Here is a 24,168-nt window from a genome sequence, read left to right on the forward strand (position 1 = left end):
ATCCATCTGGTCCTGGGGCTTTGTCTGGTTCCATCTTCCATATGACATTGTTGATTTCTTCTTTAGTGAATGGCTTCAGGAGAGTTGCATTGTCCTCCTCGTTAACCATCCTTGGAACATGCTTGAGGAAGTCATGCTCTTCCTCATTATCCTCCACGCCTTCTTCTTTGAACAACAACTGAAAATGAGAGGTTGTCGCCTCTTTTATCAGAGATGTGCCTTTAAGAACAATCCCGTCTGGTGAGGTGATTTCAGCAATGTGGTTTCTAGAGAGGCAGGTACGAATTTGCTTATGGAAGAAGCCTGTATTCTTGTCTCTAGACTCAAGTCAGAGATTGCGTGACTTGAGCCTCAAGTATTCTTCCTCTTCTCTAAATGTCCGGAGGGTGATGATTTGGTGTTCTTACTCCCTATGAATATCTGCTCTAGTTATGTCTTGTGTCTCCAAGCCCATTTGAAGATCCAACAACTGCTTGGTGCTCTGTTTTCTTTGGGTAGTGGGGGAGATTGTGGGATTTTTTATCCATTGCTTCAGAGCTGTTTTGGTGGCTTTAATCTTTTTCTCCCATACATAGCTGGGTGATCCTTGAACAGGAGTGGACCAGGCCTTGTTCATTGTGTCCAAAAACCCTTCCCTGTTTGCCCATAGTGGGCTGAATCGGAAGGGGATTGGTCCCAAGTTTTCTTCTTCTTCCATTAGAAGGAGGATGGGCTTATGTTCTGAGTTCCACTTTGTTAGAATTTTTGTGGAAATTATCATCTTCTTGGAGAGGAAGGAACTATGAATAAGGAATCTGTCCAGCCTGGCTGAGATATGCTCCTCCCCTATTCTGTTGTTTGTCCAGGTGTATAACCCTTTTTTGGCTTGAAGTCCATTAAGTCCCATTGTTGAATCCGGTTGTCCACTAAGGGGAGGAAGCGATCCCTGCTGGTGGTTCCTCCTCTTTTTTCCTTTAGGTCTAAGATTAGATTGTAGTCTCTGGCAATAATTATATTATTGAGGGAGTAAGCTTCCAAAAAACCAATTAGGGTTTGCCACCATTGTTCTTTTTCTACATAGAGTACTAGAACATAGAGATTAAAGAGAGCAATGTTTATCTTAATTGGAAGGTGTCAGAGTTCGGTATAAATCCAGTGCTGTGTCTAAAAGGAGCTCTCAAGCTGGAATTTGTCAACCTCCTAGAGAGTGGCTAACCCACTGCATGTACCTCTAGCACTTACCGCTTTTCCCGCTTTTATTTTCCATTTTGCTTTGCTGAGTTCTAGAAGGGCTTCTCCTTCTATTTTAGTCTCTTGGAGCATGAGGATCTCGGGAAGTTCTGACTTTAATAGGCTCTTGACTGCTTCAGCTTTTGATGGGTTCCCCAGTCCTCTGCAATTCCAAGAGACTAATCGCATTATTTACTGGTAGGGGTTGGGGCAGCTCCTCCCTTAGGAGGTTTGGTTCTAGTATTTCTGCCGATAGTCATCTTTATAGTGGCTTGACTGCCTTGCATTTTTTGTCTCTCTGCTTCTTCTTCTTTGGCCTCTCTATGAGATTTCCTCCCCACTCTTTTCAAGGGCCTCTCAGTTGTTTCATCTTCCGAGGATCTCGATGTGTTAGGGGTCTTTTTTCTTGTCATATCTGCATAGGTAGGGGAACTAGAGACACCTTTTCGGGTTTGGATTGGTTCCTCTTGCCTATTGTTTTCTTCCATGTTGTTTGCCTGCTGTTCATTCTCTTTATCTGCTGGATCTTGGGGTTCTTCTGGTGTGCTGAGAATATCAAAGGGATTGGTTGATATGTCTGCTATTGGAGGGACTGAACTTCCTTCTGCTTGGGGTTCTGGAGGAGCAACCCTCCCAGTGGAGGCGGCTTTCCCTTTGTTCTTGTTGCTCTGCTTAGATGGTCCTGGTTTCTGGACCTGAGTCCATTGATCTCCCTTCTCTTTCTCAACTACCTCCTCTGATTTCTTTTTACAATACTTGGCAAAGTGCCCGTAGCCATGGCAGTGTTTGCATTTAAATGGTAGTTGCTCGTAATCTAGCACTTGTATGTGTGACCAATCAGCCATCGCGAGTTTAATGGCTTCAGAGAGACCTTCCTCCAGGTCTACTCCTACACAAATTCGAGCACATGAGTATTGGGCTCTTCTTTATGCTTGGTCAATGTATTTACCTAGCTTGTTGCCTATGGTTTCCAAGGATTTTGGGTTCCAGCAGTGGAGAGGAAGGTGGGACAATCTCGCCCAGACCGGAACGGCCGAGGGCACATCCTGGGTCGGGTCAAAGTCTGGAGTCCATTGGTTCAGATATAGTACCTGAGGCCCCATGAAGTACGGGTCGTTTCTGAATATTAGGTTTCTATCTTCTGCTGCTTCGAATACAAATACAAAGAAGCCTTTGCCGATGAAATTGCTTTTTATTCCTTCTTTGACTAATGGACACCAGTTCCTTTGAACCCAAGCTTCAACCGCTTTTGGCGAGGGCCATAAGCTTGTGAACTGGCCGATAAGTCCTCTTTTTGCTAGGTTTAGTGCCGCTTTGCAAGGCTCTTCAGTAGGCAGAGCAATTGTGGGGATAGTTGCCATTTTTTCACGAACTTCTGTTGATTTTCGGATGTTGGCCTTTTATTGCAAGCTGCAACCAGATCCTGGAATGCGGCTAGCTCTGGTGGCAAGGTAGTTTCCTTTTCGCGACCCCCTCCTGGGGCCATGGCTCTGGAGCTTCGCTCAGTCTCGAGGTTGGCTGTGTCTCTTTGCCTCCGGGCTTCCTCCTGCCGGCCGGAGGCTGCACCAGGCTCCCGCTAGCTGGTTCCTCTCGTGAAGGCTGCTCCTGCTCCCACGTCGATATTTTTTTATATCATCATTTTCATACTACTTTTTATTTTACATATTTTTATTTTTTATCTTATTAATTTATATTTAAATTTACATAAATAAAGTATAATTATCATCTAATATTATTATTTTTTATTAATATCATTTTTTTTTATTATAAAAAAATTACACACCACCCTATTTTTTATTATATATAGAAGATGACACAACACCAAACTATTTTATTGTTAACAACTAAATTATAATAAATTTCCTTATTATCTTAAAAGGAAAAGATAACCTACCACTAAATTAAGATATAAAATATTCAATTGTGACCTGGAAAAACGCTCAAATTTTCACACCGGTAAAAGAAAAAAATAAATTTACTCATGATAATATCAACCAAAAGCATACATAGAGGTCAATATCTCTTGGAAAGCCAAAATTCTTATTATTAGTTAAGGACTAATTTTCATCAACTTTGTTGTGAAACAGGGCGCTAGAAAAGGCCAAAGGAAGTGTGGGAGGAAAGAGTATGCATTTTTTGTTCTTTTGGAAAAGTGGAAACATAAAACATTTCATTTTAGAATGTGAGGCCTTCAAAGACAACATGGAAAGTTATGCAGATATGCTGACAACTAGCTCTTGGGATAATCAAGAAGTTGGGAGTATTTTTTGAAACTTCACAGAAAAAAAGCGAATACATCAACCAAATAAAAAAGCAATCTATCCCATAAACTATCTTTAACCTCATAGATGTTAAAATACACAGAAAACATAACTCAGATATCCAACACTTACCAAAAAAGTTAACCATGTGAAAAATGCCTAAACACATGGCTGTCTACCATATACATATTTTATTTTAATCTTATTTTCTCTTTAGGTGGACGGTAGTATCCTATATATAATTTTTTTCTCTTTAGGTCGACGGTAGTATCCTATATATAATTTTTGTTTTTGGTTGGTTCCGTTTTGATGGAATCCGTATAAGTTTGAATGCAATTTTTTGCAGTGACATCAGTGAGAGGTAGACGCAGGAGAAGATGGAACTTGAGATTCTGGGCATAAATTTTACGTGTTTACTCGCTTCTCTCGGCAATGGCGAATTTCCCCACAGGGACTGCCTGCTGCCCCTGCTGTCCAAGGCTCTCGGTTACTGCATTGTAGCTGCTTCAACAATTGTCAAAGTCCCTCAGGTTCATACCTCTTTTCATATTGAAGAAGTTTGGCTCAATCTATGGTTTTCTTTCTTGGTCCACTGAATATTTGATCGAACTGTAGAATTTTGATGGTTTTTTTCTTTTTCTTCAAATTTTGATTTGCTCATATGCGATCCAAAATGCCAACTCCCAACTTTTTAGCTATTTTTATCAGTAGGGCTCCAATTCGATTTAATTATCTGGACCGATTGATGTCAGTCAGAGAAAGAAAGACTATTAATTTCTTTTAAACTAACGGAGATCCATCTTAATCCTGGACCTTTTTAGGCCGTGAGCGGTCTGCACCCGAGATCCCTTTTCATACTTTGTAGACTGGGGTTACTATGGATGTTTCTTCGAGAGTCAATTGACAGCATCCAATAAACAGTTCATCTTTTGAGGCAAATGGCTTGCTTTTTGACCCAGTCAGTGCCACTCAAGTTACAACATTCAAAAGTTTGTTGAGAAGCTTTCAAACTTCAAAGCCTGCTGTTTGATGATGTGCGACTGTATCTCGAGGAAGTCCGTCTTCTGCTCTGTGGATTTTGCTACTATGTAATTTCCGAAGTTCACAGTTATCTAAGTTGTGTCTTCTCATCGTCATACTGTTATGCATGTGTGCCATTATTTGGTTTGCAATGCCATATCTCCCATAGGAAGATTTTTCGCGAATATAACGGATAATTTCAGCGACATGTTATCTTTCCTTTCCCATTATAATGGCGGTGATAGTTGTCTATCCCGAAGCATATTTGTTAGGCTTCAGCCCTTTCGAAGTTGAGCCTAATTATCTTCATGTTCATGTTTCTCTTTGGTATACCATCTACATTTCTTCTTGCCAAGTGTCAATGACTTTGAACTAAGTCCAATCGTTTTCGGAATTAGTATACCGTGGTTTGCAGAATTGAGGTCATTATCTTAGAGATTTAGTATATTACTATATGCCATCATTCCTCGATTCTGGATCTCTGATGCAACCCTATTTGTAGCATGTGACAATATATTGGATACTTGGCAGACTATAGGACTTGATCCCAAGGGATCATACAGGATGATGACAATTGAAGAATACCCATTTGGAAACCATAAGATGTGTTAAACACACGCAAAAGTAATAGGCAAAATTTAGATAAACTCGCATGATTGCATTCTATTCACAATATGTACATATGCATAGTTTTCTAACCCTTGGTTTTCATCTTCCAAGAGGTCACTTGGACTTCAATCACTGTTGGAATTCCTCCATGTTGTCGCTCAGATTGTATAGTCACTGCGACAACGACTCAAGGCGGGGGTTGTCACTTTGATCCCTGCCCACTCTGTTCTAGCTATCTCCCAACAACAGGCTATGGGGGGTAGTCCTTATAGAAATGTGAAAGACAAGTTGACAACCAACGTGTCCAGGAGACACGATTGAATGGCCTAACCACTTGGTTGATTTTAGCAAGTTTCAAAGGATTAGATTTAATTATTAACGAGACCAGTGCCTTATGGAGTCAACTAACTTGCTTTTAAATCAATTAGAGACCACGTAACCCAATGAACAAATGCAACTTAGATGCTTGACTATCCTAGATGAAGTGCAAATCCTACAATCTAGGTGAAATGCAAAATCTTGGTTGATTTTAAGTTAGATGCCTATTCTAAATGTAACCTTCCTCTTAACGGTTTTGGAACAAGTCTCTAGAGTAGGTTGTGGGATGGAAGCCATCGGGAAGAAAGCAAGGGCTTGATTAACGATACTTCCGCCTGTGTTCCAACCACCCAGTGCCTCTAACGTTGTAGAGACTGTGGCTCTGACCACTGCAAGGTCACTGTGTTAACCACTAAAGAGGTGCTAAGCCCCTCAAGCTAAATTGAGAAAGGGTGGCCCTAAATGTCTATCAACCAAGCTTATGCTTGGAGGTAAATTACCAATGCAACTAGACTTAGAATGCAATGCAAGATGGATTGAGTGATTCTTGAGTTAAGATTGTTTATGTTAAGTACTTTAGTTATGATTAATCTTCAATTATGACAATAAGTACTTAATAATGGAAATTAAGAGACAATCTTTAACCACAAGAGAATGTGCCAAGTTACCAAGTGCCAATGAGATACGATAGAAACCCACAAGATACAATTTTTCAACAAATACGGGATGTGCCAAAATCCCGTAATTAGAACAATCTAGCAAATTTTTAACAAGATGCAAATGATTATTACCACAAGATTATCAATGCTCTTACTCAATTAGAAGCCTTCTAGACATCAATAGTGCTCAATACCAATTATTCATGAATCCTTAGATATCACAATGATTACCAATTAGATTCTCAATTAGTTAAGAGACATTCAATGAATATTTCAGTGCCAATACCCAAATATATTCAACACAATTATGGGATTAGAGCTTTAATGTTTCAAGTGCTTTATGAGTGAAGCCTATTAGTGCAATTTAATAATCTTTAGGCAACAAATATGCTAGCGTACCAAACCAATAGTAACTTGCTTTAATGAAAAACAGAGAAACAATAATGAAACCACTTATACACCATTTATCAGTTCAAGAAGCTTCAATGAAAGTGTGATTTACTTATGTCTCACTTTTATGCCAAGTGTATTAAACAGTCCCAAATTACTTGCAACTAATAAATTGGAAACCGAATCACTTTGTCAATGCTTATGCGAGATGAGTCAAGAGATAAATGCCTTTTATGATGCCACTGCTATTTTAGATCAGATTTTAGTATGCAGCCCTATAAGGAATATGACAGTCATGAAACAAGCTCACAATGCATGCCCAATTTGTATGAATGACTTACGAATATGTTAGACACCTTGCTAGTTGATTTTATACCAATTTCATTAAAATTTTGCCACTGATATGTAATGTTCAGATGCTGCAAATGTGAGACAGTGAGGGTTTTGGGAGTTAGAGAAACAAACCAATGACCCTATGCCAAGTAGAGCACTTGCCCAAGACCTCTTTAGTAGATGGGTCACTTGCAAAGCACAACAAATTTACTCCAAATCTCTGCAACACACCCAATGTTAGCTTTAGAAAACCCACAAAGATGAATGAGGCTAGAGTGAGGGCTAGGAAAGGAAGGGAGCAAGGAAGAAAAGGCTTAGGAAGGCCACGACAGGTTAGAGGAGAGACCCTAAGGGTCCACAATGTGAAAATTTTTAAGTAGAAATCCTACTAGAATGATTAATATTATTTCTTCTACTTATTACCTCAAAAATAAGTTATCTACTGTATCCTTACGACAAATATTGAAATATATTCTACTGCAGTCTTCACAATTAAAACTTTGCAGAAAGTAAATGTAAGTAAAATGCTGGCACAAATACAATCACAATGACAGTTATTTTTGGACAATTGTCCCCGGAAAAACCCAATGCAGGAAACCGGTGTAGCAAATGAGGGTTTTATTATTCTTCAGCAAAAATCTTCATGTACAAATTACACCCAACAGTATAAAACAAAGCTTTCTGAGAAAAATAGAATGATTATAACCAGCCTTGGGCTTTGGGAGTGGAGCGAACGTCTGGTTAGGGTTTAACCTGTCAAGTCTGCAGAACTCAGAACAGTTCAGCGCTGGAGGCGCACAGAAGCAGATTAACGGAACTGCACAAGAGAGGACAAGGACTGACCCGACAAATGGTAAACGAGGGGTCCATTGGGACCCCATCGTTCGGACAAATAATTATGCAGAAAAAGGTAGCGCAAGAGGGGGTGAAAATAATGGGGTTTGGAAAACCTCAGAAAGAAGATGGAAGCGGCAAGGCAGAGAAGCAAAAAGAAAACAGGGAGGAAACCAACATCCTAGGAATGCAAGGAAAAGGCAGACATGGGGAGGCGGACAGAGGGAAGAAGGATTTTGCAGGGATGAAATATACAAACCACAAAGATAAACAATTAGTGGAGGAAGGGGAACGCAAGGAAAAGAATTCGGCAAAAGCAGATGAGGAAAAGAGCATCGAACCAGAACCCAGCAAGAACAAAGCAACACGAGGAGCATGCAAACCCAAAAAAGCAGGGGCCCTAAGAGTAGTGATCTCTGATCCGGAGATACAAGCTTACAGGGAACATATGGCCGAACATGTAGTCATATGCAAGTTCATGGGATTGTGGCCAACAGAAAGAGCGCTCTGTCAATGGATCAAGTAGCAATGGAAACCCAAAGGTGATGTTAAACTGCACCTAGGCGCGAAAGGTTTTTTTACTGTTGTTTTTACGAATTTAGAGGATAAGGATAGAGTATTTGATGGGGGACCCTTTTTCTTCGCTTCAGCAGGTCTCTACATGAGACCCTGGAAACCCAACTTCGTACCAGAAAGAGAAACTTTCACACAAGTTCCTGTATGGATTCGCCTTTTCTCCTTGCCTATAGACTACTGGGGCTTTGCAGCTCTGAAGCAAATAGGAGATTAGCTAGGCACCTTCATCAAAGCATCGGAAGCCACGCTGCAGAGAAGATACACCTCTTATGCGATGAGGACTATTTCCAGGCCATTGACTATGAACAAATCCCTTTCCGGTGCAGGAAGTGTCATGAACATGGACATTTAGTGAGAGAATGTCCTTTAAACAAAGCAGAGGAAGAGCCTAAGAAAGAGCAAGCAGCAAACAGTAGGGATACCTTCATAAGACCAAAAGCAAGACAAAGAGCAAATAGGAGAAGAACAAACAGAACAGGTCTAGCACAAGGTAACACAAGCAATACATTTGAAATCTTAGAAACAGAGACGGAACCTGAAGAACAGATCAAGGAGTCAAATAACAATGAAGTAAACAAAGAAACATCAGATTATTCACCCAAAGAGGGAGAGGCACCTCTCATCAATGAAGTAGTTCAGATGCAGGAGCCAACAGAAGAGCCAATTGAAGATGCAGATATGCTGACCAGTGATGGTGGAAGTGAGGAGATGGAGCTAAGTAAGATTTTAGAGCAGGCAGGCGTTAACTTACCAGTCATGGTAGAAAATTGGAAGACTCAAGGGATAGAAAACATCTCGGAAGAGCAGATTAAAAAGATCAATGATCTATTTATTGCAAGACAGAAAGCAGAGCTGGATAGGCAAAAGCTGAAATTAGGCATAGCAAAAGGAATAGGCAGCCACTCAAAGAGCCTTTTAAGTACCACAACCAGCTCGAAACAAAGAAGGAAAAGAGGACGCAGATCAAACAGCGAAGTACTGCAGGAATTGGGTATTATTATGTTAAACTCCGGTAAGATGAAAGTTCTGGAAGCTTTCCCTCCTTATCATTAATCTGTCAAGTTTAAAATGAAAGTTATATCGTGGAATGCTCGAGGGCTAAACAGCGAAGCGAAACAAAGACTCCTAAAGAGAAAATTCCAAAAAGAGAAACCGGACATCATGTTTATACAGGAAACCAAATGTACTAACAACAGCATGGAAATCATTTGCAAAAGACTTGGGCATCATATAAAATTCATGGAAGTTGCTAGCCAAGGTTGGGAGGGAGGCCTAGTAAATATATGGGATTCCAGGGTGATAAATATCATCTCAACAGAAGCAACAAGATCGTACATAGCCATGGAAACGCAAATAATAGGTAACTCTGAAATCTATTTATGCACCAATGTTTATGGACCTCAAAAAATAGAGGAAAAACTTTTTTTTCTCCGTTCTTTGCTAAATTTAAAGCTCAGACACTCCAGCCTGAAGATCATCATGGGTGGAGATTTTAATATGATAACCTCGCTTTCGGAAAAGAAAGGAGGAACAAGAAAACTCAATAAGGATGCAGAGGTCTTCGCGGAGTTCATTAGATCTGCCAAACTAGTGGACATCCAACCGAAAAGTGGAGCTTTTACATGGAATAACAGAAGAGGAGGGGAGAAATAGATAGCCTCTCGTTTAGATAGATTTCTGATCTCTGAAGGCATTCTAATGGAAGGAATAATAGTAGAATCTGATATTCTCCCAAGCGGAGGTTCGGATCATTGGCCAATCTCACTAGTGGCTGCCATCCAAGGAACCCCCAAAAATAAGCCTTTTAGATTTGAGAAATTTTGGTTAAATCATCCCAATTTTATTCAGCTAGTGGAAAAATGGTGGCACGAACCTCTGGATATAAGAGGTACCAAGATGTATAAACTTCAAAGTAAACTAAGACATCAAAAATAAACTCAAAGAGTGGAATGAAACAGAGTTCGGAAATATTTTCAAGGAGATCATAATAGAGGAAAAGTTAGAACAGATTCACAAAAGCTGGACAAATGGGATGAGCAACCTGGAATCCACTGAACAGGAAAAAGTCTTAATGCATCAATGGCAGCTCCGTTGTCAACAGGAAGAGACTTTGTGGAAACAAAAATCTCGGATACAATGGCTAAAGGAAGGGGAACAGAACACGAAGTTATTTCATAGGTCAGCTCTAGATTATAGAGTGGCCAATAAAATTCTCTGCCTCAACAACGAAGAAGGGGAAACTTTCCAAAGTCATCAAGAAGTAGCAACTCTGCTCACAAGGCACTTTAATAACATAGCCCAGGAGCCGGGAGTTAACAGAGCTGAAGTAATTGAAGAGCTGAAGTAATTGAGGAGCTAACTCAAGCCATTCCTAAATTAATCACCAATGAACAAAATTTAGCGCTAAGAAGAGAAGTCTCACTGGAGGAGGTGGAAGAAGCAGTCAAAAGCATGCCGAATGATAAGGCACCGGGGCCTGATGGGTTCACCATCAATTTCTATAAAGCCTGCTGGAGCTTTGTCAAAATAGAAGTTTGGGAAGTAGTGGAAGATTCCAGGCGCTCCAATTCCATCCTCAAGTCGCTAAATTCTACATTCCTCGCTCTAATTCCGAAAGAAGCTGAGGCCAATTCCCTGGAGAAATTTAGACCCATAGCCCTGTGTAATGTGATATAAAATCATCTCAAAAGTGATTGCCAATAGACTAAAACCCATACTTCCTAGCCTAATTTCGGAAGAGCAATCTGGGTATGTTGAAGGAAGACAACTTGTAGACAACATTCTTCTAGCACAGGAAATGGTCCACACTCTTCAGACCAGGAAAGTTGCAGGGATGCTGATGCAATTAGACTTATCCACAGCCTATGATAAGGTTAACTGGAACTATCTTGAAGCCATACTGAAAGCTTTTGGCTTTGATAATCAATGGATAAAATGGATACTGGCCCTAATTAAATCCGCCAAATTTTCCATCTTGGTTAACGGTTCTCCCTCTGATCCTTTCTCTCCCTCCCGCGGAATCAGACAAGGAGACCCCCTGTCTCCCTTCCTTTTTGTTATCCTAATGGAGGGTTGAGTAGACTCATCCACAAAGCAAACAATGAAGGTAAAATCAAAGGTTTACAGCCATTGCGGTCCATACCAGCGACCACTCACCAGCAATTTGTGGATGACACAATGCTGCATGGAGTGCCAACAGTTAAAGAAGCCATGGGGTACAAGAAAATTCTAAATCTCTTCAGTAAGGCCTCAGGTATGGAAATCAATCTTTCAAAATCCACTATATTTTTCTTCAATATGCATTTAGCTATTCAAAAGCATTTATCTAGCATTCTAGGCTTCCGAAGAGGCAGCCTCCCTTCTAAGTATCTAGGAGCTCCTCTTACGGACAAACCCTGGCAAAAAATACATTGGGAGAAGATTTTAACTAATATGGAGAAGAGATGTCAGCACTGGACTTACAGAGCTCTCAATTTCGCTGGAAGGTTGGTTCTAACCAAAGCAGTATTGCAAGCCATTCCGCATTACATGCTCTCTATCATCCCAGCCCCAAAAGGGGTTCTCCAAAAGATGAGAATGATCCAAAGAGCTTTTGTTTGGACAGGCAATGCGGAGAAAAAGAAATGGGCACTGGTTGCCTGGAATAAACTTTGCAAGTCAAAAGCTTTGGGCGGCTTGAACTTAGTGGACCCTCAGACGATTAGTATGACATGTGGTGCCAAGCTTTGGTGGAGGTGGCTGAAGGAACCTAAGCTCCCATGGGCTAGACACTGGAAGGAGAAGTACACCCCAGAGCACAACACCCAGGATCTAATCAGACTGCAGGAGGTCCCAGAAGGATCTCCCATTTGGAATCTGGCCAGAAGAAATCGTGACATCGTACAGGACCGCAGCTTCTGGGAAATTCGAAACGGGGAAACAACTTTATTCTGGGAAGATGCGTGGCAGCAACTCCCGAAGCTTGAAGGACCCGAATTTGCTGCCCTTCAGAGACAATGTCAAGAGGAAGGAAAATATACTGTCCATCAGTACTGGAATCACAGCGGCAGGGACCAGGATTGGAGAGATTGGAGGCTCAGCGACACAGAAAACTCAAATGAGGAGAACAACAAAATAAAAGATTTGCTTCACCTATTAAACAAAAGGAAAATAAGGAAAGCAGAGGAAAAAGACCAGCTAAGATGGGGCATGAAAGGCAGCGGCAACTTCACGCTAAGGGAGGCCAGAGATCATCTTGAGGATTCAGAGCAAGTTGAAATGGTTCAATGGAGCAATAAGGTTTGGGATTCTCTGTTTTGGCCCAAGATTAAAACCTTCCTCTGGCTGCTAATGAGAAGGAAAACCCTCACTTGGGAGAACCTTCGCAAGAAAGGATTTCATGGCCCATCTATCTGCCCCATGTGTAATCTGGAAGAGGAAACGATGAACCATCTCTTTAACACCTGTAACTGGGCGGAAAACATTATGCAAAAAACAGATTGAACCAGGGACTCAATCCAGAACACCATCATAAATTGGTAGAGCGCCTTTTCAAGCAATGCAAGAATTAATAGCATATGGAAAGCTTTACCAGGTTTTATAACCTGGACTATTTGGAAGGAACGGAACAGGAGAATTTTTCAAAATGAACACAGAGATATAAATCATTCTCTTGATACAATAACCCAAAATATAAGACAACTGATCCTGGTAAAATGCAGAACTGAACCAGATAATCAAGCTTCGGTCAGGGACTTACTTATTTTAAAAGCTTTCAAATTGGACGACGGCAGAAGCATGGTCACAACGAATCGCCAACCGGGTCCGTCCAATGTGTCAATTCGCTGGAAGCGCCCTCCCTCAGGCTTTCTCAAGCTCAATTTCGATGGGGCGTCCAGAGGAAATCCAGGTTTGGTAGGCATTGGTGGCATCATAAGGGACAGTGCAGGGGAAATTCTACACATATACAGCAGAGCCTTAGGGGAGGGAACGAATAATGAGATGGAGTTTGCTGCCATGGAACAAGGACTTCGAATCCTCAAAAACGCTCAAGTCAGTGCAGCGATGGTTGAGGGAGATTCAGAACTGGCGATCACAGCGGCAAGGAAGATTTATATGGGAGCTAAGGCAAGTAAGGTCACTAAACACTGGAGACTTGCCAAGGTTATAGACAACATTGCTGGTTTGCTGAGGGAGATGAAAGGTCTGATCTTTCAGGCTGTGCGAAGGAAAGCTAATAAGATTGCGGACCACCTGGCGAACTACGGAATCGAGCACCCAACTATCAAATGGGACAGCTGTTGGCAGAATGTAGACTGTCCAGATTTAAAAGATAAGTGCTCCCAGCTCTCCAGGCAAGATTTAGGTGATGGAGAATAAGTTCGGTTTATGGAAAACTTCAACGACGTCACTCTATGTTAAGATACGTGGGTAAGGTAAGCACCTTAAATGTCTGGCAGAGGAAGGAAGGACAACCGATTGTGAAGCATTCATATCAAGAGCAGAGGAAAGGTGGGACATCATCAGGGATGATTAATAAGGAAATGCGCCGTCGCCGTTCTGACAAGAATTGGAACACTTGGCATACGGAGAGGCAGGAAACCATAGGCGACCGTAAGGGAAAGAATACGGGCCACTACCCAAACAATCCTCCTGCACGTAGAAAGAATCATGACATGACTTGCAAGTTAAACAGGGAAAGGCGGTATCCGGCTGGTAATCCCCCTGGAAACCTCTATTTAACAACCACCAGAGGCAGGGGCAAACACATTGCTGTTACGTGTTACTGGCCCAATCCCTGGCATTCGGTTGAGAGTTCTTAGAATCACTTTGTGAGAGGTAATACGATCATGGTTGGGGAGGGCAGTCGTAATGCCTCGGCCAACAAAGATCTCAAGGTGGCCAGAGAAATGTATGAAACTCGAACTTCCCAGAAAGCTAAGCGGAGAATAAACGACCTGGCTGCCATGGTTAATGAGGAAGAGAAGAAGCTGAACGAGCAGGAAATGGAACAGGAGGTGAACTGGATCCAAGATCCAGGTACGGTTACCACGCGGGCTACCCAGTTTGTAAGGACTCAGGCGGAGAGCTGGAGGATGAAAACGCTGCTTGCCAAAGCCTTGAGCATGCAGGGCGACCATGCGGAGCAAATGCGCAAGATCCAGAACATCACAGATGCCAAGTCCGAAGAACACATGGCGATCTTAGAAAGCCTGGAGTTCAAAATTAGCGCTCTGGAACAACAAGTGGATACTATTACTAAGAAACTCACTGTGTTGATCAAACTATTAAGGCAAACCATTGGTCAGGATGTTCGGCAGGATGAGAATCGAAAGGAAGAACCAGCGGGGGAGTACCAGAGCAATTATCCTATGACTGCGCAGGCAGGCATCTCCATGACTGAACCTGCCTCGGAAGCTTCCAGAAATTATTATGTGCTCAAAAGGTAGTGGGACTGCCTCTCGTCTCTGCTGGTTTTTTTTGGGTTTCACTCGATGGGTCTGTTATGGTCCTCCTTGTTCGGCGGATTAGTATTTGGGTCGGGGTTGTTGTCTGTTAGCTGCCTCAGTCAGGCAGCAGTTTAACTTTCTGTTTTAGTAAGGCTTTATGGTTCTGCCACCCTGCGTGGTGTGCTCATGATAGATGGGGTGTCTTTTGTTCAGTTTGGTTTGGGGTTGCAGACTGGTAGCCCTCTGTCTGGAGAGACAGACTTTTTGTACTATAATCTTTTCCTTTTAATATAAAATGTTGACTTACACAAAAAAAAGCTTTCTGAGAAAAATTTACAGACGTTCCTGAACAAGTATCTGACCTGAGAGAGAAGTTCTTCCACCCTCTGCGTCTCTCTGGCTTGCCCAATGTCACTTTCTCTAGCCCCCAGACTGGCCTGCGCAATGCCTGCGTCAACCAAGCCAGCACTGCCTCGCCCAGCGTCAATCTGCCCAGTGCTGTCCTTTAACTGCTATGCGTCTTCATTCTTGTCTCTTTGACTGACGCTGGACCCTCTCTGTCTCTCCTCCATTTGCAACTCTCCCTCTGAATTGATTTTCTCTTGCCGAACTTCGACTAGTGAGAAAATCGATTTTACTCGGGCAACTGAGTATCTGCTTGGTGTGTCTTGCAAATGACCCTCAAGCCCCTTTTTATATCTTCCTGTTGGATAACCACGACCTATATTAACTCCTAATCAAAGGCTCAGATTGTTTTGACTTGTTCTCCATCTTTATCTAGAAGATTCACCCACAATAAGATTACTACCTATCAATATTTTAATTTTCCTAAGTTTAGACTTAGGAACCCCATTAAAAATATTAATTATTTTAATATAATCGTCTCTGGGTGGACTTTCCCAAACAGTTCCTGGGTTCTTTGGAATGCATGTGCCCAAGCCTCCCTGCAAAATTTGAGGCTTAGAGCATCCGATGCTACCCCAAATCAACACTCCCTCTTAGCGAGGAATGTGCTCTAGCAATATACTGCTGCTGCATACTGCTTTGATTTTGAAGCATCATCCCCTGTGCTGCTGATGTCTGACATGCTGTCCACCAACTACTGCGCTGGTGTTGCAACTGTACTGCTGCTTTTGACACTGCCACTGCCAATGCTACATTTGTACTACAACTCCCTCTTAATTTCTGCATCTGTGCTGCTGCTGACACTGCCAACCGTCCCTGCACTACAAGCTGCTGCTGTTACCAAAACGGATTTTCAACCATACCCAACTGCTCTCTGAACTGAGTGAACTTAGCTCTTTCGAGAGCCTTTGTGAGTACATTGACCACCTTCTCTTTTGTGGGAACATACTGTAGCTATACACAGTCTCTGATAAAGTGACAACGAATATCTATATGTTTCGACTGATCATGAAATACTGGATTCTCAGAGAGTTTGATGCAACTCTTATTATCGCAGTAAACCTTGGTCGCTTCCATCCTTTTTTCTCACAAGCAATTTTCCGAGCCATATGGCTTCGCACGTAGCTGTGCTGGCTGCCATATATTCTGTTTCTGCTGAACTCGGTGCTACCGATTTTTGCTTCCTGCTGCACCAAGATATCATCCCTGATCCAACACTGAAGCAGTACCCTGAGGTACTTTTTTCGGTCTGTTGAATTACCTACCCAATCTGCATCGGTGAACCCATTCAAACTGATGTCCTTCCATCTAGAGTGCTTCAACCCATATCTGATTTTTCCACGTACATACCTAAGTATGTGTCTTGCTGCTGCCCAATGCACCCTTTTTGGTTCCACTATGAACTGACTAAGAGTGTTGACAACAAAACAAATGTCTGGCCTCGTGTTGACCAAATACATAAGCGACCCAATGAGTTGCCTGTGCAAGGTGGGATCTACTTCTTTGTCCTCTGATGCATCTATTTTCTTCCAGTTAGTGATCATGGGAGTAGCCATGGGTCGGCAATCCTGCATTCTGAATCTCTTCAGAATTATTGTATCATACCTTCCTTGTCTAAGGATGATCTCCCCATTCTTCTGCCAAACTTCAAACCCCAGAAAATAATGCATCAATCCCAAGTCCTTCATGTCGAATTCAGCTTCAAGATTCTTCTTGCAGTCCTGGATGAGCCTAGATGACCCAGTTAGGAACAAGTCATCTACATATAGTACTAGAATAAGTGGTTCATTCTCTACCAGTAAATAGTAGAGATTGGGATCAACATCACTCTTGACAAACCCCAACTGTTGCAAGTAACTATCAATCCGACCATACCATGCTTTGGGTGCTTGCTTCAGCCTGTACAAGGCTTTCTTTAACTTGCAAACATGAGATTTCTTCTCATGAGTTTCGAAGCCTTGGGGCTGTTCTATATACACTTCCTCTTCTATCAATCTGTTCAAGAATACTGTCTTGACATCCATCTGGTGAATCTCCCATCCCATTTGAGATACTAGGGATATAATAGATCTGATAGAGGTATATCGAGCAATTGGGGTGAAGGTCTCTTCATAGTCTATTCCTTCTTTCTGAGCATACCCCTTTGCTACGAACTTTGCCTTGTACTTCTCTATGTTGCCGTCTGCAACATACTTGATCTTATAGATCCATCGTGATCCTACAGCTGATTTATTTTCTGGTCTAGGTATTACTTCTCAGACATCATTCGTCATGATGGAGTTGTACTTTTCCAACATGGCATCCACCCATACTTGGTGTTGAACAACTTTTTGAAAGCTAGACGGTTCTTCAACCTGAGCTACCAATGCTTGGTATCTATCTGGTTGTCTACGCTGCCTCTTCTCGGCTCTAGAAGCTCCAACAAACTCCTCTGCGTCTCTCAGTGTTTGCGCACTTCTCTGCTCGTTCTACCATTGGTGGTGGGAGGGATCAACCAACTCTTCCTCTTGATCCCATCGTTTCGTCTGTTGAGAAGTATTTGCATTTCCTCCCTCTGAGGAGATACTGGTGCTGGTCACTGTACTCAACCCAGGTGTATGCTCTTATGCCTGTCCTTCTTGCTGCCCCTGCTGCTCTTGGACTAACGGAACATCCCTTGACTGATCTTCTGCATGCATTTCATGAGATTTCTTGAAAGCTTTATCTTTCATGAACTTTGCATCCTGTCTTACTACAATCTTCCTGCTGCCAGGAATGTAGATTCTATATGCCTTTGAGGTCTCGCTGTATCCTACAAGATACCCCTTTTCTGCAGTCTGATCTAGTTGGCCGCGCTTATCGTCTGGAATGTGGCAATAAGCCACGCTTCTGAATATCCAGAGATGACTGACTTCCGACTTCTTCCCCTGTGAACACTCCTTCAGACGTTCTCTTCCCCATTGCTCTATGAGGAGTTCTATTCTAGATTTATACTGCCGTGTTGCAAACTTTTGCCCATAGATACTTAGGTAGATCCTAATCATACAACATGGCTTTGAATGCCCCAACAATAGTTCTGTTCTTTCGTTCTTCCGTTTTGCCACTCCATTCTGCTCCAGATTATATGGAGCTGTCCACTCTCTTTTGATGCCCGCCTTTTCTGCATAAATCTGTGAAATCTTTGTCTGTATATTCTCCACCATTATCTGAACGCAATACCTTTATCTTTTTCCCTGTCATATTTTCAACAAGAGCCTTAAACTCTCGGAAACGATCAAAGACCTTATCCTTGGTCTTTAAGAAATAGATCCAGTTTTTTTTTGTTTTTTTTTTTGTTTTTTGTTTTTTTTTTTGTTTTTGTTTTGTTTTGTTTTTTGTTTTTTTGTTTTGTTTTTTGTTTTTTTTTGTTTTTGTTTTTTGTTTTTGTTTTTGTTTTTTTGTTTTTTGGAGTGATCATCGATAAAAGTGACGAAGTATTCGCCACCACTAAGAGCCCTTGTGGACATAGGATCGCTGATATTTGAGTGTATTAATCCTATTACACACTCTGCTCTATTGTTACTTCTGGAAAACACTGCTTTAGTGTACTTTCCTAGCACACATCCTCTGCACAAGTCATCATGTTCACTACTAAGGACTGGTACCCCTGTAACAGTCTCTCTGAGCATCCTCAGTGCTCCATGGTGTAAGTGCCCCATTCGCCTGTGCCATAATTCATTTCGCTCCTTCTCACCATTATAGTTGCTGCCTATCAGTGCCATTGGCGATTCGAGCTGCAACCTATACAACTTGTTGCTTCAAACCCCAATTTGCTTTTTCTTCTTCCAGCTTGGATGCTTAACGTATACTTTCTTCCCGATGAAGTATACATCATATCCCTTGTCCTGTAATTGGGACACTAAAATTAAATTCATTCCTAATCCTGGCACATGCAGAACATTGGTGGCTCGAATGTTGGTCCCTGCTTCCATCTAAAAAGCTATGGTGCCTCTCCCTACTGGAGTACATTTCGTTTTGTTTCCCATAGTTATTTGGAAGTCCATTTGTTTTTCTTGATAGCTTGAGAAATGTTCTCGTACTCCAGTCATATGAGTTGAAGCTCCACTATTAATGTACCAAACATCCGCTGATGCTGAATTAGCTAGGCATGCAAATATTTCATCTAATCTGGTAGATAAATCTGAGACACTTTGAGTATCCATATTGTGCCAATTTCTGACGCTAACCTATCCCAGCAACTGCTGTAGGAAAAACTGCGTCCCACCTGAGATAATCCTCCTTGCTGAATCTTTTGTTGTGCTGTCCCTTCTACCACTGATAAATTTCGATTGGAAAACACTTACCTCTCTATGGCTCACTCAGAGAGTTTTCCCACGAAATGCAATCTCTTTGGTGTAAACTGTGGAATCCTCTGGGAGTTTCGAATTTCTGCCCCTGCAGGAATTTCAAATTCTCTTCTCTTCTCAGCGCTGGATCCTCTGGCTTCTCTCTTTTGCTTCCCTGTAGCTCCGATACCATGTGAAAATTTCTAAATAGAAATCCTACTGCAGTGATTAATATTATTTCTTCTACTTATTACCTCAGAAATAAGTTATCTACTATATTCTTACGGAAAATATCTAAATATATTACACTGGAGTCTTCATAATTAAAACTTTGCAGAAAGTAAATGTAAGTAAAATGCTCGGACAAATACAATCACAATGACAGTTATTTTTGGACAATTGTCCCTGGAAAAACCCAATGCAGGAAAACCGGTGCAATAGATGAGGGTTTTATTATTCTTCAGCAAAAATCTTCATGTACAAATTACACCCGGCAGTATAAAATAAGGCTTTCTGAGAAAAATTTACAGACGTTCCTGAACAAGTATCTGACCCGAGAGAAAAGTTCCTACACCCTTTGCATCTCTCTGGCTTGCCCATCATCACTTTCTCTGGCTCTTGGATTGCCCTGCGCAATGCTTGCATCACCCAAGCCAGCGCTGCCTCTCCCAGCATCAATCTGCCCAACGCTGTCCTTTTATTGCTCTGCGTCTTTGTCCCTGTCTCTCTGACTGATGCTAGACCCTATCTGTCTCTCCTCCACTTGCAACTCTCCCTCTAAATCGATTTCTCTTGCCGAACTTCGACCAATGAGAAAATCGATTTTACTCAGGCAACTGAGTATCTGCCTGGTGTGTCTTCCAAATGACCCTCAAGCCCCTTCTTATATCTTCCCGTTGGATAACCAACGACCTAGATTAACTCCTAATCAAAGGCTCAGATCTTTTTGACTTGATCTTCATCTTTATCTAGAAGATTCACCAACAATTAGATTAATACCCTTTAATATTTTAATTTTCCTAAGTTTAGACTTAGGAACCCCATTAAAAATATTAATTATTTTAATATAATCGTCTCTTGGTGGAATTTCCCAAAACGGTTTGTGGGTTCTTTGGAATGCATGTGCCCAAGCCTCCCTGCAAAATTTGAGGCTTAGAGCACATCCGATGCTACCCCAAATCAACACACGATAGAGGTGAGATGCCTTAAGGCCTGCCGTCCAAGGCAGAGAAGGCTTGCGGCCTAGGTTATGAAGCCCACCGAGGCAAAGGAGAAGGCCTCAAAGCCTGAGTTGAGGAGGAAAGAGCCTAAGAAGGCTTGCGTCAGGGTTAGAAAAGGCTGGCCGAGGCACACGGAGGAGGACAGGAGGGCCAGCGAGGAGGAGAGGGGGTTGACGAAGGAGAAAGGAAAGGAGAAAAGGAGCAACATAGGAGAAGAAGGAGGCAGGGAAGAGGGAGATAAGGGACAGTGGAAGGGATAGGAGGCCCACAGGGCCCATGACCAAGCAAAGGAGGGCAGGCCGAGGCCTTAGAGGTCTGTGACCTAGCCTAAGAAGGCTAACGACAGCCCCAAAGGGGCCATGCTAAGGCTAAAAGGGGCAGAAGAGGCTAGCGGCTAGGCCAAAATGGCTAGACGACTAAGCTGGAGGAGGATGTCGGGTTTAAGAGGCGTGGAAAATTTGAAACCCTTGCCTCAAAAATTATTTTGCTTAAGATCTTCAATTTCACTGCAAATTTTTCAATAGTTGGCCTTGCAATTTTTTTTTAAAGGCTAGATCTTAACCTCATGGGCCTAGATCTAGCTCTAATCTAGCAAATCTTCTTGAATCTCACCTGCAAAAATAAATTTGCAAGTACCCAAAACCCCAATATATACAAAAAAAATTCAAAACCCCATACCCCAGCTGCAAACGAGGGTTAGAAAAAATAAAATAAAATTTTACAAAATAATTTACAAATTATACAAATTTACAATGCTTGAGAGATTTTGAGGAATAATTTTTTGAATAAAATATGACAACGACTAGATGTATTTTGAAAGATAGATGTTTAACCACAACCTTAGCGAAGTAGGAAAATCATATAAAATATTTGAAGTCCAAACAAGGTCAACTGGTGCCCATAGTCTGTGAACTCAGAGCCCAAGGGCCGGGGAACTTGCAAACTCTATATATTTTCTCAAGAAAAATCGTTAGAACATGCAATGAATCGGATCACCTATGATAAGCTTAAAACTTACCAATAGAATGTTCCTATCATCTACAAATGAAATAATGATTCAGATAATATTAAAGCACATGCCCACACACCACACAAATCAATGAAACAAAGAGACCACAAAATGTACCCCAAAGTCTTTTATTATGATATTTAAACGTTCCTAGCAGAACAATGGCTTCACACCTGCGTTTACAAAATTACACCAGAGCTCAGATCATCATAAGATGAAAATAGAAGCAAAAAGTCTTCTATTTATAGAGAAATTCCTCCAAGTGGAAAATAATGGCTAGTTGGCTTGATCCCCGTCAAAATAATCTCGATCATTGATCAACTTTTAATATCTGCCGTTGAAAATATTTATTTTTGAGGAATTTTCGAATTTATTTTTAAAATCATTTTTTATTAGCTCAAAAATAATTATTTTGAGCTAATTTCCTCAAAAATTTGACTTTGACTTAACCACCAAGGTCCAAGTGTCTAAATATTCTTGATATTTCCAATATTCCCTTGGTGGGGGACTTCAAAAAATTATCTTTTGTTAGACCCACGAAATTCTCCACTTAGAGAATTTAATTTCTCTAACATTTTAATTTTTGACTCTAATTAATTAATTTTCTGGCTTAGGATTCAATTTTATTTTTGCTAGAAAGATTAATTAATTGGCACTTGAGGGGATTAATTATTTTTTCTACCCTCAAATATTTGAGCCATGGTGTCTAAGTATGAGGGATCATGCACTAAAATATATTTTACATAAGATTTTACAAATTCAACCCTCAAAGGGGGAATCCCTGTTCGTTATAGACCCTCATAATACTTACCCAATTCTGCAACACAATATGATCTAGCAGACCAAGTGATCTGTAATAAAACACCAGGACTCACCTAAGACCTTGATGATAAATTCCACCCTAGCTTTGGGGTGAGGTTGGAGAGAAAACCTCTGTCGATCATCTGTGTTTAGAAACACAGATAATCAGTGAGACAAAAAACCTCCTAGGATGAAATTTGTCGCCAAAATAATAGGCTTACCTAGGTTGTTACATAAATACACGGTCTTACTAGCATCATTTACATTACAAACTTGCATAATGGGTTTACATTGACATAAAAACCACTGGCTAATGATTTTGAACTTTGAAAAAATTCCTTCAAGCTTTTGGATCCTGTTTCCTTGGAATGTTGAAAAAATTGGTGCAACACTCCACACCAACCCTAATGGATAAGGTGTCCAACATTCCCTACCTTGATCCAAAGGGGAGTATATGAGTCCAAGAAGAGAGCTGAAATATGAAAGTCCATGGTAGCCAATGGCTAGATGTGCTCTCTGAAAAGGTGGTTTAAGGAAGACCACAAACAAATGAGGTAGAAGAACCCGAAGTTTCTACAGGTGGTGGTTTAAGGCTGACCACCAACTCCGGAACTAGGCTCGAAGCAGTTCTTGGAACAATTTGAATCTAACTAGAAGCTAAAGTCTTTTGCGAAGTGGAAGTGCTCCTTGATGATGGTTTAAAGATGACCACAAACTGATGTAGCAGAAACCAAAGTCTTCAGCCAGCGGTGGTTTAAGGTAGGTCACCAACCAAAATATGCTCATGGAGCATGACTCTGTCTCTGGCTACAACTCTGAATCTTGCTATGGCTAACTTTGACACTAGGCTCTAGCGGCTGGCTTTGGTTCAGGGTATGGCTCAAGTTTGCTTGATTTGACTTCGAATATGGTAACTGATCATCAATTACCCCCTTGTCCGATACAAGGCGAGAAGATGAAGATATCTCCATTGCAAGATGTGTCAATACTCTGAGGTATGACCGATATATCTTCTTGGCAGTTGAAGACCATTGCTAAGAAGCGATCCATCCAAGGTGAATCTTTTCTCTTGTAGGAGTCTTATGTCTAGAGCATCTATCTGAATGATGAGTGTGTTTTCCACAATGCTTACAATGGTGAAGATCAAAACACTAATCTTTCACATGGCCAACTTGATCACAATGTTGGCATTTAGCAATTTGAAGTGGTTGTGGAGGAAGAGCAAGATGTCGAGCAAGTGAAGATGAACTATCCTGAAGGAAGCTAGCACTCTGAAACTGGATTGGTTTAGAGTAGTTTGGAATGTGAAAGGACACATCCTTGTCATATCCAAGACCAATTCTGTTCTTGTTCTTGATAAGTTATTCCTAAGGTCTGATGATCGGCTTGGGAAGTGCAAGTTGAACTTCTTCATCTTCGTGTAAATCTGCTCGTAAATTGTAATCATCAATTTGATCATGTGCTGGCTGCTCATGAGAGTCTTTCTCAAACTCAAAAAGAGAGTTGTTTTGAACAAAAACCAGTTTAGAATGTTGGTTCTTCTACTATAGTTCATCTCGTTGGAGCTGTGACTCAAGCTAGAGAAACTTGATTTTGTCTTGTAAATCTTGTAAATAGTTTCAAATATCAACAAGAGTGGCTTTTTTGATTTTGACTGTATTGTCAACAATAGACAGGATTAGAGTGTTAAGTAACTCTAACAATCCATTAACTCTGGCCATTTTTGTTGAAAATAATAGCGAGAAAGGGTTCCTTGATTTGTGCCTTAATTCAAGGAGCCTCAACAAGTTTC

The 24,168-nt window shown here is 41.3% G+C and overlaps 1 protein-coding gene across 4 annotated transcripts in view; it reads left to right on the forward strand.

The window, feature by feature from the left end:
• Positions 1–3,729: 3,729 nt before the first annotated feature.
• Positions 3,730–24,168, forward strand: part of LOC149262553 (Mannose-P-dolichol utilization defect 1 protein) — a 269,403-nt gene continuing 248,964 nt past the window's right edge. For all 4 annotated transcript variants that reach the window (XM_089424895.1, XM_089424900.1, XM_089424903.1 and 1 more), the window contains exon 1: positions 3,730–4,000. In XM_089424895.1, coding sequence (XP_089281021.1) covers positions 3,848–4,000 — 153 coding nt within the window. In that variant the 5' untranslated portion in view covers positions 3,730–3,847. The remainder of the gene's footprint in view (positions 4,001–24,168) is intronic.

The sequence above is a fragment of the Pinus tabuliformis genome, chromosome 6, assembly GCF_031772625.1.
Source record: "Pinus tabuliformis cultivar Carrire ecotype Pingquan chromosome 6, CPIR1, whole genome shotgun sequence".
Taxonomy (NCBI): domain Eukaryota; kingdom Viridiplantae; phylum Streptophyta; class Pinopsida; order Pinales; family Pinaceae; genus Pinus; species Pinus tabuliformis.